The following is a 17300-nucleotide window of genomic DNA, read 5'->3' on the forward strand; positions in this document are numbered from 1 at the left end:
TATGTATATATGAGCCCTGTGAGTATTGTGTCCAGTTCTAGGCCCCCACTACAAAAAGGACGTGGACGCATTGGAGAGGGTCCAGCGGAGGGCAACCAAAATGATTAGGGGGCTGGAGCATATGACCTACGAGAAGAGGCTGAGGGAATTGGGTCTGTTTAGTCTGCAGAAGCGAAGAGTGAGGGGGGATTTGATAGCAGCCTTCAACTTCCTGAAGGGAGGTTCCAAAGAGGATGGAGAGAGGCTGTTCTCAGTAGTGACAGATGGTAGAACAAGGAGCAATGGTCTCAAGTTGTGGTGGGAGAGGTCCAGGTTGGATATTAGAAAAAACTATTTCACTAGGAGGGTGGTGAAGCACTGGAATGGGTTACCTAGGGAAGTAGTGGAGTCTATCCCTAGAGGTGTTTAAGTCTCGGCTTGACAAAGCCCTGGCCGGGTTGATTTAGTTGGAATTGGTCCTGCCTAGAGCAGGGGGCTGGACTTGATGACCTTCTGAGGTCTCTTCCAGTTCTATGGTTCTATGATTCTATGGTTCTATATTTACAAAATTCAGTATAATATGTATACATTTGTACTACTCAGATGTAAATAAAGCATATTCAACCAATACACTGTCTTCCTCAGTGTGCATGCAGCATGGAACTAAGGCTAAGAGGTGTGAACTTTTCTGCCCTATATTACTGTCACTGGACCATTGACATGAAAGCCCAATAATGAAACATCAATATCAACATTAGCTTTTCCATTGCAAATCATTTAAGTGACTAGCATAGGAAGGAAGTGAAAATGAAGCCACAGAAAAATGAGGAGTAGAGCTTCTGCACAGAAGAAAAGAGGAGGCACAAAAAAAAGTAAGAAAACAAAGGGCAGAAAGAGTGGTATTCCTAGAAAAAGTAGAAATGTTTTCTCACTGAGCAATACTAAATCTGACAAAAAGGTATGAAAAGATTACTATAATATCTAAAACGTTAGTAACTACACAAAGGCCATATCTATGTACTAGCTTCCTTCTGACACCAATAGGAGGTATGTAGTCCAAATTATAACACAAACCCACAGACCAAAATTAAACATAGAATTTGGACCTTTAGACCTAATTAGTTTGATACCACAGCATTGGATACTGTACAGAAGATGAGAGGAAAAAAATAAGATTGATTATCAGACCAGATTTGTATTTGTACTACTTAGATCAGGGATAGGCAATATTTTTGGGTAAGGGACCATTCTAAGATTTTGGAAAGTGGTCAAGGGTTGCACTTTCCTGTGGAGGAGGTGCGCGGTCTAAGATGGAGATTCAGTGCAGAAGGGCACATGGGATAAGGGAATGGGGTGCAAGAGACTCTGTGAAGTCTGAGAGGGAGTTTGGTGAAGGAGGGAGTTTGCCCGCGTGTTCCGCCGCTTTGCTCCCTGTCCCCCTGGTCTGCAGACCCGGGGGACGGGGAGCAAAGCAGAGCAAAGCCACGGAGCCCGAGGGCAGCAGGACAGCCACGGCGCGTCTGGGCTGTCCCGCTGCCCCCGTGCTCCGTGGCTTTGCTCCAGACACCTGTGGTACAGCAGCTGGGACGCTGCCAGTTGGTCCCGTAGCGCCGCTCTGGGCGCTACGGGACCAACCGGGCAGCACCCCAGCTGTTCTGCCCCAAGCATCCTGATTCAGCCACTGCTGGTCAGATTCAGCAGCGGCTGAATCTGGACGCCAGTTCCGACTTACATACAGATTCAACTTAAGAACAAACCTACAGTCCCTATCTTGTACGTAACCCGGGGACTGCCTGTATATAAACCATGAAAAGCCTGTTGATGGGTAAAGTTTAGCGGTGGAAGGAAGAGGGGTGATGTTGTGGTTGGGGTCTGATGTACACCACCAGATCAGGTGGAAGAGGTAGACGAGGCTTTCTTCGGACAACTGAGAGAAGTTTCCAGATCTCAGCCCCTGGTTTCCATGGTGGACTTCAGTCACCCTGACATCTGTTGGGAGACCAATATAGCAGTACACAAACAATCCAATGGTCTGGTAGCACTTTATAGACTAACAAAACAGGTAGAAGGTATCATGAGCTTTCGTGGGCACAGCCCACTTCTTCAGAAGACCAGAGTTATGACTAGGGGATAAGAAAACTCGAAATAAATAGGAGAAGGGAAGGGGCAGGGGGAGAGAAAGATGCTCTGTTGCCCACCCCCCTACCTCTATACATAAAGTATCAGGAGAAAGGGTGCTAAACCTGAGTAGATAAAGATCAAAGTCAGTGGATAGACTGGTAAGGTAGGAAGGATACCATTCAGAAAGCTGTTAGCACCTTCAGTGATAAAGGGTCCACCACCCCATATCTTGATTAAGTCCATGAGTAACTGAATTGAATTTGCATATGTATTGTAATTCCAAGCTTTCCCTGTGTATTTGGCTTGAGCAGCTGGCCTGTGACAAGATTGCCACCTTCAGATCTGTGAGATTATGGTTAGGGAAACAGAAATGTTCTGCCACTGGCTTCTGAGTATTTTCCTTACATATATCCGATTTATGTCCACTGATTATTTCCCATAGAGAACGTCCAGTTTGACCAATATATAGTAGAGGGGCACTGTTGGCATTTCATGGCATAGATGAAATTACTAGATGAGCAGTCAAATGATCTTTTGATTTTATGGCTTGTGTTGTTTGCTCCAGTAATGAATTTGTCAGTGTAGATATGTGGGCATAGTTGGCATCTTTTCTGGTTGCAGGGACGGGTTCCTGGAGCTTATGATGTGGTTGTGTGGCATGGTTATCAGAAAGTATATGTTTCAGGTTAGGGGATTGTCTGTAAGCAAGGATAGGTTTTTCTCCCAAGGCATCTGAGAGTGAGGGATCATTTTCCAGGATGGGTTGTAGATTGTGTATGGTGCGTTGGAGGGGTCTGAGTTGTGGACTGTAAGTAACAACAAGAGGACTTCTTGGTACAAGTGCTATAGGAACTGACCAGGGGGCCAAGCGCAGCTTGATCTGCTGCTCACAAACAGGGAGGAACTAGTAGGGGAAGTAGAAATGGGTGACAACCTGGGAAGCAGCGTTCATGGGATGGTAGATTTCAGGATCCTGACCAAAGCAAGAAAGGAGAGTAGCAAAATACACACCCTAGACTTCAGAAAAGCAGACTTTGACTCCCTCACAGAACTGATGGGCAGGATTCCCTGGGATGCTTACATGAAGAGGAAAGGAGTCCAGGAGAGCTGGAGTATTTTAAAGAAGCCTTATTGAAGGCACAGGAAGAAACCATCCCAATGTTCAATAAGAAAAGCCAATATGGTAGGTGACCAGATTGGTTTACCGGGGATATCCATGGTGAGCTTAAACACAAAAAGGAAGCTTACAAAAAGTGGAAAATTGGACAGATGATTAGGGAGGAGTATAAATATATTACTCGAGAATGCACAGGAGTTATCAGGAAAGTAAAAGCACAATTGCAATTGCAGCTAGCAAGGGATGTGAAGGGTAACAAGAAAGGTTTCTACAGGTATGCTAGCAATAAGAGGGTGATCAGAGAGGGTGTGGGGCCCTTACTGGATGAAGGAGGTAACCTAGTGACAGATGTGGGGAAAGAAAAAGTTAGTAACTATTTAGAAAAGCTAGACATAAACAAACCCATGGGTCCAGATTTAATGCATCTGAGGGTACTGAGGGGGTTGGCAAATGTCATTGCAGAGCCTTTGGCCATTATCTTTCAAAACTCGTGGAGATCAGGAGAGATCCCGGATGATTGGAAAAAGACAAATGTAGTGCCCACCTTTAAAAAAAGGAAGAAGGGAAATCCAGGGAACTACAGACCTGTCAGCCTTACCTCAGTCCCCGGAAAAATCATGGATGGGATCCTCAAGGAATCCATTTTGAGGCACTTGGAAGAGGGAAAAGTTATCAGGAATAGTCAACATGGATTAATGAAAGGCAAGTCATGCCTGACCAATTTGATTAGCTTCTATGATGAGGTAGAATAGATGACTGTGGATATGTCAGTGTATGTGATATACCTTGACTTCAGCAAAGCTTTTGATACGGTCTCCCACAACATTCTTGACAGCAAGTTAAGGGAGTATGGATTGGATAAATGGACTGTAAGATGGATAAAATGCTGGCTAGACTGTCCAGCCCAACGGGTAGTGATCAACGGCTTGATGTCAGGTTGGTGGTCAGTTTTTAGTGGAGTACCACAAGCATGAGTTGTAGGGCCAGTTTTGTTCAAAATTTTTATTAATGAGCTGGATGAGGGGATGGATTGCACTCTCAGCAAGTCCGCGGATGACACTAAACTAGGGGTAGAGGTAGATACGTTGGGATGGCAGCTATAGGGTCCAGAGTGAACTAGACATTTTAGAGGACTGGGCCAAAAGAAATCTGATGAGGTTCAACAAGGACAAGTGTAGAGTCCTGCACTTTGGAAGGAAGAATCCCAAGCAGTGTTACAGGCTGGGGACCGAATTGCTAAGCAGCAGTTCTGCACAAAAGGACCTGGAGGTTACACTGGATGAGAAGCCGGATATGAATCAACGCTGTGCCCTCGTAGCCAAGAAGGCTAATGGCATACTAGGGTGCATTAGAAGGAGCACTGCCAGCAGATCTAGAGAAGTGATTATTCTCCTTTATTTGGCTCTGGTGAGGCCATACCTGGAGTATTGTGTCCAGTTCTGGGCCCTCCACTATAGAAAGGACGTGGAGACATTGAAGAGGGTCCAGCGGAGAGTGACCACAATGATTAGGGGGCTGGAGCACATGACCTATGAGAAGAGGCTGAGGGATTTGTGTTTGTTTAGTCTGCAGAAGAGAAGAGTGAGGGGGGGATTTGATAGAAGCCTTCAATTTCTTGAGGGGAGGTTCCAAAGAGGATGGAGAGAGGCAGTTCTCAGTAGTGACGGATGGCAGAACAAGGAGCAATGGTCTCAAGTTACAGTTGGAAAGGTCTAGGTTGGACATTAGGAAAAACTATTTCACTAGGACGGTGGTGAAGTACTGGAATGGGTTACCTAGGGAGGTAGTGGAATCTCCATCCCTGGAGGCTTTTATGTCTCGGCCTGACAGGGCACTGGCTGGGTTGATTTAGTTGGGATTGGTCCTGCCTTGGGCAGGTGGCTGGACTTGATGACCTCCTGAAGTCTCTTCCAGTTTTATGATTCTCTCCCGTGGATATAAAGCAGATATCCAGGGATTTGCAGTGCTCTACACATATTATACTTCTTATATTTTGCCCAGTCACCTGTTTCTTGTCCCTCCTGAATACTGCTCTCCTTTAGGTAACTGGGAATCGTAACCCCTTGCTCCTCAAAGTGATTTTTGTTTTCTCACTTCCATTTCTTGTTTAGCAATACCTATGTGAGCTTCTCCTCCTCATTTACATGTACACAAGGCTTTAATCTGAAAGTTCCTGGAAGGATGCGGAAGTGGCTAGTAACAAGGAAAAGAATCTGCACCACAGGATCAGTCAGCCCTCTGTAAATTACCATTGGTCCATGGACTAAAGTTTGCTAAAGTCTGTTACACAATTAGTACTGTTGAATCAGTTACAGAGTAGTTAGCACCGAAACTGGAAACTTTGTTTCCAGAAATTCTGTGGCCCACAAATAATTGGTGCATATCTAAGCACCACATGGTATGATTCTGTATAACTGTGAAAACTAACCTGAAAGAATCCAACATGTGGTGCAACTGGCAATAAGTGAGTTTGTTAATTTCTATTCATATACTAAACCAGGGATCGGCAACATACAGCACGTGTGCCATAAGTGGTACACAAGCTGATTTTCTGTGGCACGTGAGGTGGGAGCTCAGCTCAGCTCGTTTCCTGCAGAGAGGAGGAGCAGGACGGGATAGGCACGCGCACAGCATGGAGTAGGGGCCAGGGCAGCCCAGCAAGACCCTGCACTGAGCTCCATGTCCCTGGGACAGCCTCTGCCTGGCCTGGGCGGGCAGCTCCCAGGAGCTAAGTAGTTAATGACCCCCATTCCTGCACACTACAGGCTCTGCCTCCTATTCTGAGAGGGCGCGGGGCTAGGGCTGCCCTGCAGATCGGGGCTGGGTGGGACGCCAGAGCCCGGGCTGCACCATGCTGCTCCCCATGGGCTGTGCCCACTGGGTTCAAACCAGCCCTGGGCTCTGCCTGCCCCAAGCCCGGAGCCACAGCCTGCAGATGAGGGGTGAGCTGCAGCAAAGGGCTGGTCCAGGCAGGGAAATGAGTCTGCCCCCCTCCGGCCCCTCTTCACTCCAGCACTGCTCTCAGAGGGCTGCGAGTCCTAGCATGGCTGCCCTGCCAGTGAGCACGCTGGGGGCACAGGATGTGGAGGTAGGAGGGGGGTAAAGAAGCAAAGCACTAAAGGAGCCACCTACATGCTCTGTGTGGGGGAGGGAGGGAGGCTGTTGCAGTTGCACCGCAACAGGGTGCGCTCCTGCAAGGCTGTCCCAGCCGGAGGAAGGAAAATGGCAGTGCACCAAGCTATTTCTGGCTTGCTTCTTTCCCACAAGCCAGATCTGGCATGGCTTTTTGGGACATTTCATTACTTGATGGGGACACCAGAGCAGAGTATTTAAAATCAGGACTGTCCAGGACATATGGTCAATGTACATATAATGGAAACTATGGCAATCAGAAGTGCAAGCAATGTCAATGCAAGAAACAAAATATGGAATGATTTTTCTTCACTCAACTTCAAACTTTCCTGTAGGCCAGATACCACTGTACAAGAATTTATTCTAGGATAAGAGGGCAGCATAGTTTATGACAACAATCTACCTAAAAACTCATTAAAATCTTTTCTCTCAGAGTGACATGCATTATCAGCAAAGATTAATCTGATGAGTCTTTAGGTGAGCTCCATTTTTAAAAATTCAATAACAGAGGGCTTTGTTGTCACCTGACGAAAATCAATTAGAGTAGGTAAGGCCACAAGGAAAACTAACATCACTCATCACCAGCCCCCCGGCAGCTGAAATGATTTGTCTTCCAAGCTTGGGTGATCAGGAGCTGTAGTAATATCACAGGGAAATTAATTTAGTTTCTATATTCTAGACCCACTTTCCTTGTTCTGGAGGACCTATACACAAATTACTTATAATCAAGGTTGATGTGTTCTTTAATACCAAGGAGGATGTTTGAAGAATAATTTTTTAAAATAGACTTCAGCATTATAAAACTGTGTTTTGTGCAAAAAGGTTACATGTGCAGTATTACCCTTACCGTCCAGATTCTTTGTCCACTACAAGGCACTTAACTGAATGGCGAAGACAATAGATTCCACCAAATACAGCACACATCCTAGAAACATAAGAAAAAATAAAAGATTCATTGTGACTGATTGTGAACAACTTCTATACTAATAAGAAAGGGAAAGTGAATTAAGTACATCAATATAATAGAATTTAACATCCTAAATGTCAGAAGTCTGAATGCCAGAATTGGAGATCTCTCTGTGCCAAATGAACCATATTATATACTTTCAAAACTGTATTCAGAACAATGCAATTTAACTATTACTAATGCACTGAGCCATTAGTTCAGATATTAATGAGCACACACATGCTAGCACAAACAAACAGAAGTGGAGAATGCCAAGTACCTCTCACAATGTGGCCAAATGTCAAACTATGTTGCAAGTTCTGCTGAAAAAGCCTTATTTTGAATATAAACCATACCTTTTCTTGCTGTTGAACACTTAAAAAGGAGCATCTGTGAGGGGAGTAGGTCTAAAAATTGGCTCCTTACCAGACCAACTCCCACCTGCCACCCCCTGCTGCTGCTTCTGATATAGAGGCAGCAAAGCTGGGCAGCAGAATCTCCTGTCTGAAAGGGGCCTAAGCTCCCCACAAACAAATGCTGCTATGCAACCTCACCTGCTCCTTTCCCCCACTGCACTGCAGCCTCTGATACAGAGACAGCAGTCCAAGGGTGGGGGGAGGCAGGCAGCTCCTGAGATCCGGTGCTTGTGGGGAGCCGGCTTTTAAGATGGCTCCCCCGAGCACCAGATTCTACTTGCTCCCTGTGCTGCTGGCTCTGTGAGAGGCAGCAAGGGGACAGGAGGCTCCACAGGAACCAGCATGCATGGGGAGCCGGCTTGAGGTATGTGTACATGTAGTCATTTGGATAACCCAAGCTTATCAGTTAACCGTTTGAACTTCTATACGCTAACATTACTATCTATTTTTCTCTTTATACATCACCAAACAGTCCTATCTTTACCACAAAGATATCATCTGTAATACACTTTCTTATCGAGCAAAAACAAAACAAAAACAATTGTCATACCTCTAGTAGCTAATTAGGATTAATCTGAATTATATTAAATTTACCACACATACAAGTTAAAGGCCAATATGAAGGATACCTAGAAGTTTTTAAGTCTCGGCTTGACAAAGTCCTGGCTGGGATGATTTAGTTGGGAGTGGTCCTGCTTTGGGCGAGGGTCTGGACTCGATGCCCTCCTGAGGTCTCTTCCACCCCTATGATTCTATGATTCAATGTACAGTAGCTCATTATATTACAGTCGTTGTATTTGTCTTATTTTTATGACCGCTATCTGTGACTCATGTTATGGTAAATTTTTCTCTAAGTTTAATACATTCAATGTAAAACAAAAGATCTCTATGGGAAGGCACAACGATAACAACATAAAACAGTACACATTATGAGAGATACAGAAAATTATGCAAACTTTGTTTACTGGGGCAGCTACTTTGTTTTGAGGCAGCTCAAAATTTGGGAATATTCAGTTTCCCAAATTAGGAAAAATATTGCCTATTGTAGAAAATCTCACTGTGACCAATTTGAATAATGAAGGCAGAGAAATCCTGAGCAGCCTCAGTAACAATATGGCTGGCATAACTCCCTGTGCAGGAGAGAGCTGGTTCTAGCACAGTAAAGGTCTTAACCACATTTTAACATCCTTAGTGTAGATCAGACTAATCGTATAGTCGATACAATTTGTATCACCTATACGATTAGTTGATAGGACAACTCTGCAGAGCCACAGCGGGGGTAGCTTCAGGAGCTGGCTTGAGCTGGGACTGAGCAATCCCAGCTCATGCTGGCTCCAGGTGCCACCCATGCTGCAGCTCTGCATTTTAAATGTAGTAAGAGCCAATGGGCTCTTACTACATTTAAAATGCAGAAGCACAGCAATCAGCGTGAGCCGGGACTGCTCGGTCCTGGCTCATGCCGAGTCCAGCAACCCCTGTTCGACAACAGCCTCCCCGGGAGACACTGGTGGGAGGAACCTGCTTTTAAGCTGCTGCCTCTCAGTGAACCAATGGGGGAGAGGGCGGGTTCTACAGAAAGCATGAGGCTAGCGGGATTCAAGCAGTCCCCCTGACTCCATGTTCCCACTGCATGTTCCCACTATGGCACTTCAGCCTTTGAAATGGAGAAGAGCTCTGTGGGACTGCTTAAGTCCCCACTGGCCCTGTGCTCTCTGGGGCGCTTATGCTTTTGAAACATGGGGCTCTTATACATTTCAAACGCTGAAGCGCCACAGTGGGAACTGGTGTGAGCAGGGACTGCTTCAGTCCCCACTTGCCCCACCTCCCCAAAGAAGACAGTGCTCCCCACTTTGCTGCATCTCACGGATAGAGGCTCCTGCACATTGATGGCAAGGGACCACCAAAGACAAGAGAAGGAAGCAAATAAGACAAGAACGTTCACACCCTTCCTTTATAGAAAACATCACTAGCTTTAAGAGGATTGTTTCCCTATAGGAGAAGAAACAGAATTTCATTTCTTCAACATCTTTCTGTTCTCTTTTGCCCCCACTGAAGTCCAGCTTCAGCAACAAGACAATCAAGTTCACACTAGTCAAAGGCACTCTGCTAGACATCACACTTAGAACTACCAAAAAAATTAAACTACTAATAATCTAGCAGCACCTTAAAGACTAACAAAACATGTAGATGGTGATATGAGCTTTTGTGGGCACAACCCACTTCTTCACATGACTGCAGTATTAAAAGTCCAGATCCAAGGATAAATAAGGGAACGGGGGTGGGAGGTGGGGGAGAAAAATAGTGAATTAGATTGTTCAAGTTACAAGAAGCTGATAAGAACAATTTGCACCTCTATAGTACCCAGTGGATGGTTAAGTCATTAGGATGTGGAAGGTAGTGTGCGAGCCAGCCAATATCTTTATTCATTCCTCTCTGATTGGAAGCAAACTTGTAAATGAAGTTAAGTTCCAACCAAGCCACAGATGCCAGAGTCCAGACATGCCAGGCCACCCTCCTAATTTTTTGCTCAACTCCCATCATGCTGTTCGGGGCTCCAACTGGCACAGAAATTGTTCTGCCAAAGCACAAACTTAGAACAGACAAAATTATCAATTTCTGTTTATTTTTCCCCTCAGAGGAGAGGGGTAACAGTTTGGAAAAATCTATTTATTCTTCCTTTCCTTTTAGCTACACTTTCGTTTTCAAGGGGAAAAAAAAACCTTTGTGTTTCTAATATTTTCCTTTTGCTTTTTTCTTTATCTTTACAAGTGAATGAGATGTTTGCATGATAATTTGTCCCTTGGCCCAGACCTACCCCGTTATGTAGACTTATGTATAAAATGGTCAAGAGAACTTATATATTACTTAAGTTATATCATTTTAAAACTGAAGTATTGCTAACATTTTCCTAGATAGTATCACCAGAGACCCTTACAAATAGTATGTCAGATTTGGATGCCCATTTTCAGAGGTCATCAGCCTCAGTCATTCACCACTGAAATGTCATCACTTCTAGGAGGGCACCTAAAGCAACTGTTTTAAAACATTATGCAGCAGCTTTATACAGGAAATAAGGAGAGAAACACTATCACCAATTACTCCTGTGGGTAATTTTAACTAGGAAGCATGATTACCCAATTTGGAATGCGTGTTAGACACTGAAATTAACATAACTGCTCTTATAGAATGTGCTGGGGAGGTTTAGGGACCCAATTAAAGTAATGTGCTCTATTTGGGTCTACAATTTGAAGAAACATCAATTAATATGGAACATACCTGCCTACAAATATAAAAGAGGGTTGACTTTGGGGGTGCGCTTACACCCCTGGAGGATTATGGACTGTGTCTGGACACTGGGATATCGGTTTGACAAGCTGCTTGCCTATATACCAATAGGAGCAGATGGAGGTGGCCTTCTGCAGATTTACAGTCCATAATCACAAAATACGTTTTTTCTTTGGGGGTTATTGACTACATACAATACCATTTAGTCACACAATATTTGTGGGTTATTTGCAGTATATCAGGTTATGAAGAGGCACAGCATTTATTTCAGTTAGGGAATGGAGACCAGAAATTGGATTTTTTTAAATAAATTATGCTGTTTGTATTGCATGGGCAATTTCAGACTTTGAAACACCATCGCACTGACATGGTAGAATTCATCTCTCTTAATCTCTCCTTTGATATCTGATAGCTATGTATTAAGTTTCCTTTAGTGGAAACAAAATTAAATGGAGGTGAGAGATAGGGAGTTGGCATACCCAACATCAGAGGTCAAGAGGTAGGGGTTCTTCTTATCCTCTCAATCTGACATCAGCCCAGCTTCACCAAGCCCAGGTATTACCACTGAATTTCTAGTGTCATGGTCCCTAACACATACAAGCATATAATTCCTGACCAAGAACTAGAAATGAAAATCTGGAAAAGCAGTCTTGAACTTCAGAGTGTGGGTGGTTTCTATAAGCACATAGGGAAAAAAATTCTAAAAAATATAAAGCTAAAGTTGCAGAATACAGAAATCAAAAGGCAATATAATTAAGGATGTGTTTCCAACCTTAACTCTGCCATAAAAGTATACATTGGGTTGCAAAGTTCTGGCTGTACCCTGTGGGTCTCGCGCTACTGCCAAATAAAATTAATCTCAGAGACTTGCTGCGGTTCTATACATAAGAGGAGGTTACTCACCTCCTGTATCTGATGTTCTTCAAGATGAATGTCCCTGGGCGTGCTCCACATCCAGCACCTCTGGACAGAGTTTCTTCAGCAGGGGTTGTGACTGTGCTCTGCCTTGTCGGTTTACATAGAACATGCATGCCGTGTTGTCTGTGTAGACACAGACGTGTATCCTTTTTGCTTGAGGGAGCAGTTTTTGACATGCTAGGCGGACAGCTCGGAGTTCTAAAATATTTATATGGAGCGCACACTCCACAGAAGACCATAGGCCTTAAACTGTTCTTCCTTCTATGTGAGCGCCCCAGCCTGTGAGTGAGGCATCCGTGGTGATGACCACTGTGGGTTCTGAAGATTGGAAGGGTGTGCCTACAGTTAGGTTGGATGCCTTTGTCCACCATTTTAATGATGCCTTGACTGATGGAGGCATAGTTAGACTCTTTGTCAGTGAATGAATGTTCGGTTTGTACTGGGTTAGGAGCCAGCCTTGGAGACACCTCATAAATAATCTTGTATTGGGCACTACTGGGTTGCAGGAAGCCACATGGCCTAGAAGTCGGAGGCAGGTGAGTGTGGTGACTGTAGGCATGTCCTGGAGGGATAATGCCCGGTGCCTGATGTGAGTGGCTCTGTCGAGAGAGAGGCTTTGGCTGTGACAGAGTTGAGGTGTGCCCCAATAAACTGCATGGTCTGCGAGGGTGTAAGCATTGATTTGGGGTGGTTCACTAGAAGTCCTAGAGAGTGAAAACAGTCTAGCACCATGTGAGTGTGTTGGTGGCACTCGTGTCTGGACCTTGCTTTTACTAGGCTGTCGTCCAGGTAGGGGTATATGGTAATTCCTTGTCTCCTTAGGTGGGCAGTGACTGCCACTAGGATCTTGGAAAATACTCTCGGAGCTATAGAGATTCTGAAGGGTAGGACCACGTACTGAAAATGGTTTGAACCTAAAGTGAAACGGAGAAAATGTCTATGAGATGGTCTGATAGAAATATGAAAATATGCATCTTGTAAGTCGAGAGAGGAAAACTAGTCACCTGTCTCCAGAGCTGGAATAACTGTATTTAGGGTAACCATCTTAAACTGCTGTTTCTTTAAGAAGCTATTTAGGGATCTGAGGTCTAAGATGGGTCTCCACCCACCAGTCTTCTTTTCTATGAGAAAATAATGGGAATAGAAACTAGTTCTGTAGAATTGTGATGGAACAGGTTCTATGGCTTCTATATGTAACAGGTGATCTATCGCTTGTTGTAAAATGATCTTGTGAGATGGGTCCCTAAAGAGGGACAGGATAGAAGGAGGGAAAGAAAGGGGATGGTGTACCCTAGGGAGATAATTTGAAGTACCCATTTGTCTGATGTAATTAATTTCCATTGATGAAGGAAGGGGAGTAAACGAAAATGAAAGAGTTTGGAAGGATTCTAATATTCTGGAGATGGCGTTCTGGTTTTCGATCTCTCGACTATATTTTCAAATTTGCTTATTGGACTGCCCCTGGCGGTTTGGGAGTATTAGTCTGAGACCGTTGTCTCTGCTGCCTGTTTCAACCCCACTGTTGGTAAGGGGGTTGTTCTTGTCTGTGATACTAGAAAGGGGGCTGTTGTTACCTTAATCTGTGGTACAGTTGGTATCTATATTTTCTTGTTCTCATTGCAGGGGCCTGGATACCCAAGGATTGGAGAATGGCTTTGGAGTCCTTCATGGATTAAAGAAGCTCATTGGTCTTTGAGGAGAAAAGGTTCTCCCCTTCAAATGGCAAGTCTTCCTCAGCTGTCTGCAGCTGTCTCAGGAAGGTTGACGAGTTGTACCAAGAGGCCCACCACGTAGTAACAGCTGTAGCCATCGACCTTGTGGCTCCTTCTGCTGCATCGACAGCCACTTGGAGCGCTATACGCGAAATTGCCCTTTTTTGCTTTCTGGCAGATCATCAATAAATGTGTTCGTTTTCGTGTAATTGTTGTAGTCATATTTACTAAGTAGGGCTGAATAGTTTGCTACCCTCAGCTGGAGTGTGGCTGAAGTGTATACTCTTTTGCCAAACGCATCTAATCTCTTGTTCCCCTCAACAGATGGGGTTGAGCGATTTTGCTGTTTGTTTCTCTGCTGTGCAGCATCTACCACAAGGGAATCGGGGGAGGGGATGTGTGAAGAGAAACTCAGATCCTTTGGGTGGCATAAAATACTTTCGGTCTGCCTTTCTGCTAGTAGGGGGAATTGAGGCAGGTGTCTGCCATAAACTTTTTGCAGATTGGAGAATGGCAGGATTGATAGAGAGAGCAATTTTAGACAATGAACTGGATTGTAAGATGTTAGTGAACTCATGGGGAGCATCTTGTACTTCCTTCACAGGGATGTTTAGGTCTTGCACTACCCGTTTAAATAAATCTTGAAAAGAGGAGATTGCCTCTGAAGTATTAGTGGAGGGAGGTAGAATTGCTTCTCCTGTATCTGCTAATGATGCTGTGTGAGCCAAAGATCCCGTGGCTGATATAGGGAAGTATTGGCTGTCATTATCATTCCTTGTGGTGTCTCTGTGAGGAGATTCAGTGGAGCGCGAGAGAGACTTTTCTATATGTTTAGTCTTACATAATCTCTTTCTGTGGTGTTGTGGAGGATGGTTCCACATTTGCCACTGCGGAGGGTATGCCACCCGTGGGGGCATCCACAGATAGGGAACCCAGGTGGCCATTTGCACTCTGAGAAGGTCTGGTTGCATGTAACTGTGTGTCCCCAATGCTTCTTGTGATTGAGGGGACAGCTGTGGTAAGAAAACTTCAAAATCCTCCCCCTCTTCGTGTGCGAGGGGAGAGTGCAGATCTGAGTCGTCAGAGAGCAGTGACTGAACAGATCTATCTTCACTCAATATAGGGGAGTGAAAAGTTGAGTCAATCCGCAAGTCTTTATTCTCCCTGTAGGTGACCAGGGGAGTTTGTGACGTATAGCAGCAACTGACAAAAAAAAGAACAATTAATGTATGATAAATAACTGTGGTTCTTCGAAATGTAGTCAGTGTGGACCTTAGTTTTTGAAGTTTCATTTATAGGAGCTGAACATGTACCTCCTAATGTTCTCATATGAAGGGATAAAAGAATAGGGTGACCAGTTTCTTCACATTTCAAAACCCATAGGTACAGCGGACTTAAAAAAGCAGGGATGGAGGGTGGGTCTGTGACGGACCAGGCCGTGTCTGGGCACAGCTGAGGGCATCTGCTCAGGGCAAATTGCTCAACTTCGGGGCTCCTTACAGCCCCCAGATTGGTGACCTCTCCAAACAGGCCACAAACCAGTCACACAGAGCACTTCAGCTGCCTGCCTGAAGCCTCATGAGCAAAACCCCTCCAACACCCCAGCAATATCCGTGCCCCAGATGGCCCCGGGCCTCATACACAGGTGGGGGGTCCTAGCACCCAATCCCACCTACCCCAAACAAGTTCTGTCCGGTTCCAAGAAACCAGTCACAGATCCCTGGTCAATTTATCCTCTGGATCTTACACACAAATCACGCTGAGCCAATCCTTTAGCATCTAACGGTTTATTATTATAATAAAGAAAAGCATGAGAGTAAGGTTGTTAAAGGATAGTACATTACATGCATCTAATCTCCCAGTTCTCGATGCAGGCTCTAGCAGAGATGTTACAGCTGCTGGTTTAAAAGTCCTTGTTGTGCATCCTAGGATCAAGATGGGTCCACAGTTCTTCCTGGCTCTTCGATCCCTGCATTGCTGCCTCTGGGATGAAGTGCTGAGCTGAGAACCAAGATGGAGGCGACCACATGGCCTATTTATCCCTCCTTCCTGGTCTCTTCTTGGCTGTAGCAGGTCACCTGCCCAGCGGCCTATCCCTGTGTTCCTTGCTGGCAGCCCTTAGGTGTCAGCCCTCATTCTTTAGGTGTGTCCTTGGCCCATTGAGTGCCATTGTCCCACAGGGCCTCGCTAATTAGCATGTCCATAGGCCGGGCTCTACCCAATGCTCAACCACATGCAGAGAAATATTCAGTATCCATACAGATTACAGATTCCTAACTACAAACACAGACATTATACAATCACATGACTAGCGTACATAGGATTAGCTTCTATTCAATACCTCACATGGCCCCCTTCTATACCATTTTTGGGACCAACACGCCCACCTATAGGTGCAGCAGTGATCTGGCTGCTTCCCTCAAATTCAGTAACGTGACATGGGTCATAAGAGCCACACCAATTACAACAGCTAAGAATCACAACTACATTAGTGAAAACAAGGAGGAGTCCTGTGGCAGCTTAGAAACTAACAGATTTATTGTTAGGAGAAGTCTGTCAGTACTGTTCAAAAAGCCAATATCCAAGCAGTCACCTGTGATAACCAGGGGTTGGGGTACAGTATCTGACAAAACACATTATCCCAGAATTGTAACAGGCTGGGAGACGCATAGGACTGAATGGACACTTGCAGTAAGTCTGTTGACCAGAACTGAAGTTTTGAGGATTAGTGTGCCCTTGTTCCATCTGATCTTGACCATCATCTTGGGTATCAGAGGAATAGGTGGAAAGGCCCTGAGACAACTGTAGCAGGAAGGTCACTGGGAACCAATCCAGGCTTATGAAATCGATGGAGCAGGCATTTGTCATTATTAGTGAAAAGGGATATTGTGGGAATTCCCCCCTAGATTGAATACTGGTTCTATGGTAGATTGCTACAGTGAGCATCACGGATGGTTACTGCATGCTGGTTCAAAAAGTCTGCTAGTTATTTGGCAACACCTGGAAGGTTCAGAGCCAGCTGGATTATTCTCTGTTGATGAAGTCCTGCTCATAGCTTAACAGCTTCTTGGAAAAGGACTGATAAACAAGCTCCTCCCCGTTTATGCAGTGGATTGCAGAGGTGTTGTCCATCAAATTCTGCATTATGGAGTCCTGCAAGACAGGTAGGAATGTCACACTGGCAATTCTTTGACCTTGAATTCCAGAAAACTTATGTGAAGTTTCAAAGAGTCTGGGATTAGAACCCCTGTATCTGCAGATGGTTTAAGTGGTTTATTGCTGATGCATCTAGGATGAGTCATTGTGGGAGAAGGGGTGAACCCCTTTTAATCCATTCCTAGGATCTATCCATCAACTTAGGCTCCTTAGGACATAAAACAGTCCTGTGACCTTCTTGTAGATGTAGTTTTTAGACAAGTACATCATCCTCAGCTAGAGTTGTGGCAGCCATAGAAATATGATAAAGGGTGTCACCTGGATGTGGCCTAGTAATTTTAGGCAGGTTTGCACCATCATTGTTGGAATTTGACTTGGTCATGTACCTACTAGAGGAATTAGAAAAGCTCTAAGTAGGCTTTTGCTGACTGCAATTCAATTGCAGGTCCTCTGAACTGCCATATGTGATGAGGTGTGATGCTTTTTTGGTAGTTCACAAATAGGCCTAGTTGGGAGAA

At 44.8% G+C, this 17300-nt stretch overlaps 1 protein-coding gene across 4 annotated transcripts in view; it reads right to left on the reverse strand.

The window, feature by feature from the left end:
- The window catches only part of CHM (CHM Rab escort protein), a 232771-nt gene that overhangs the window by 75882 nt on the left and 139589 nt on the right, over positions 1–17300 (reverse strand). For 2 of the 4 annotated variants that reach the window (XM_075940752.2, XM_075940754.2), the window contains exon 9: positions 7197–7274. The exons of 1 other annotated variant lie outside the window; for it this stretch is intronic. In XM_075940752.2, coding sequence (XP_075796867.2) covers positions 7197–7274 — 78 coding nt within the window. Of the gene's footprint in view, positions 1–7196; positions 7275–11899; positions 14830–17300 lie in introns of those variants that run through there. One more of the 4 variants, XM_075940750.2, reaches the window with a different exon arrangement.

Source organism: Pelodiscus sinensis, chromosome 13 (genome assembly GCF_052426305.1).
Source record: "Pelodiscus sinensis isolate ZL-2025 chromosome 13, ASM5242630v1, whole genome shotgun sequence".
NCBI lineage: Eukaryota > Metazoa > Chordata > Testudines > Trionychidae > Pelodiscus > Pelodiscus sinensis.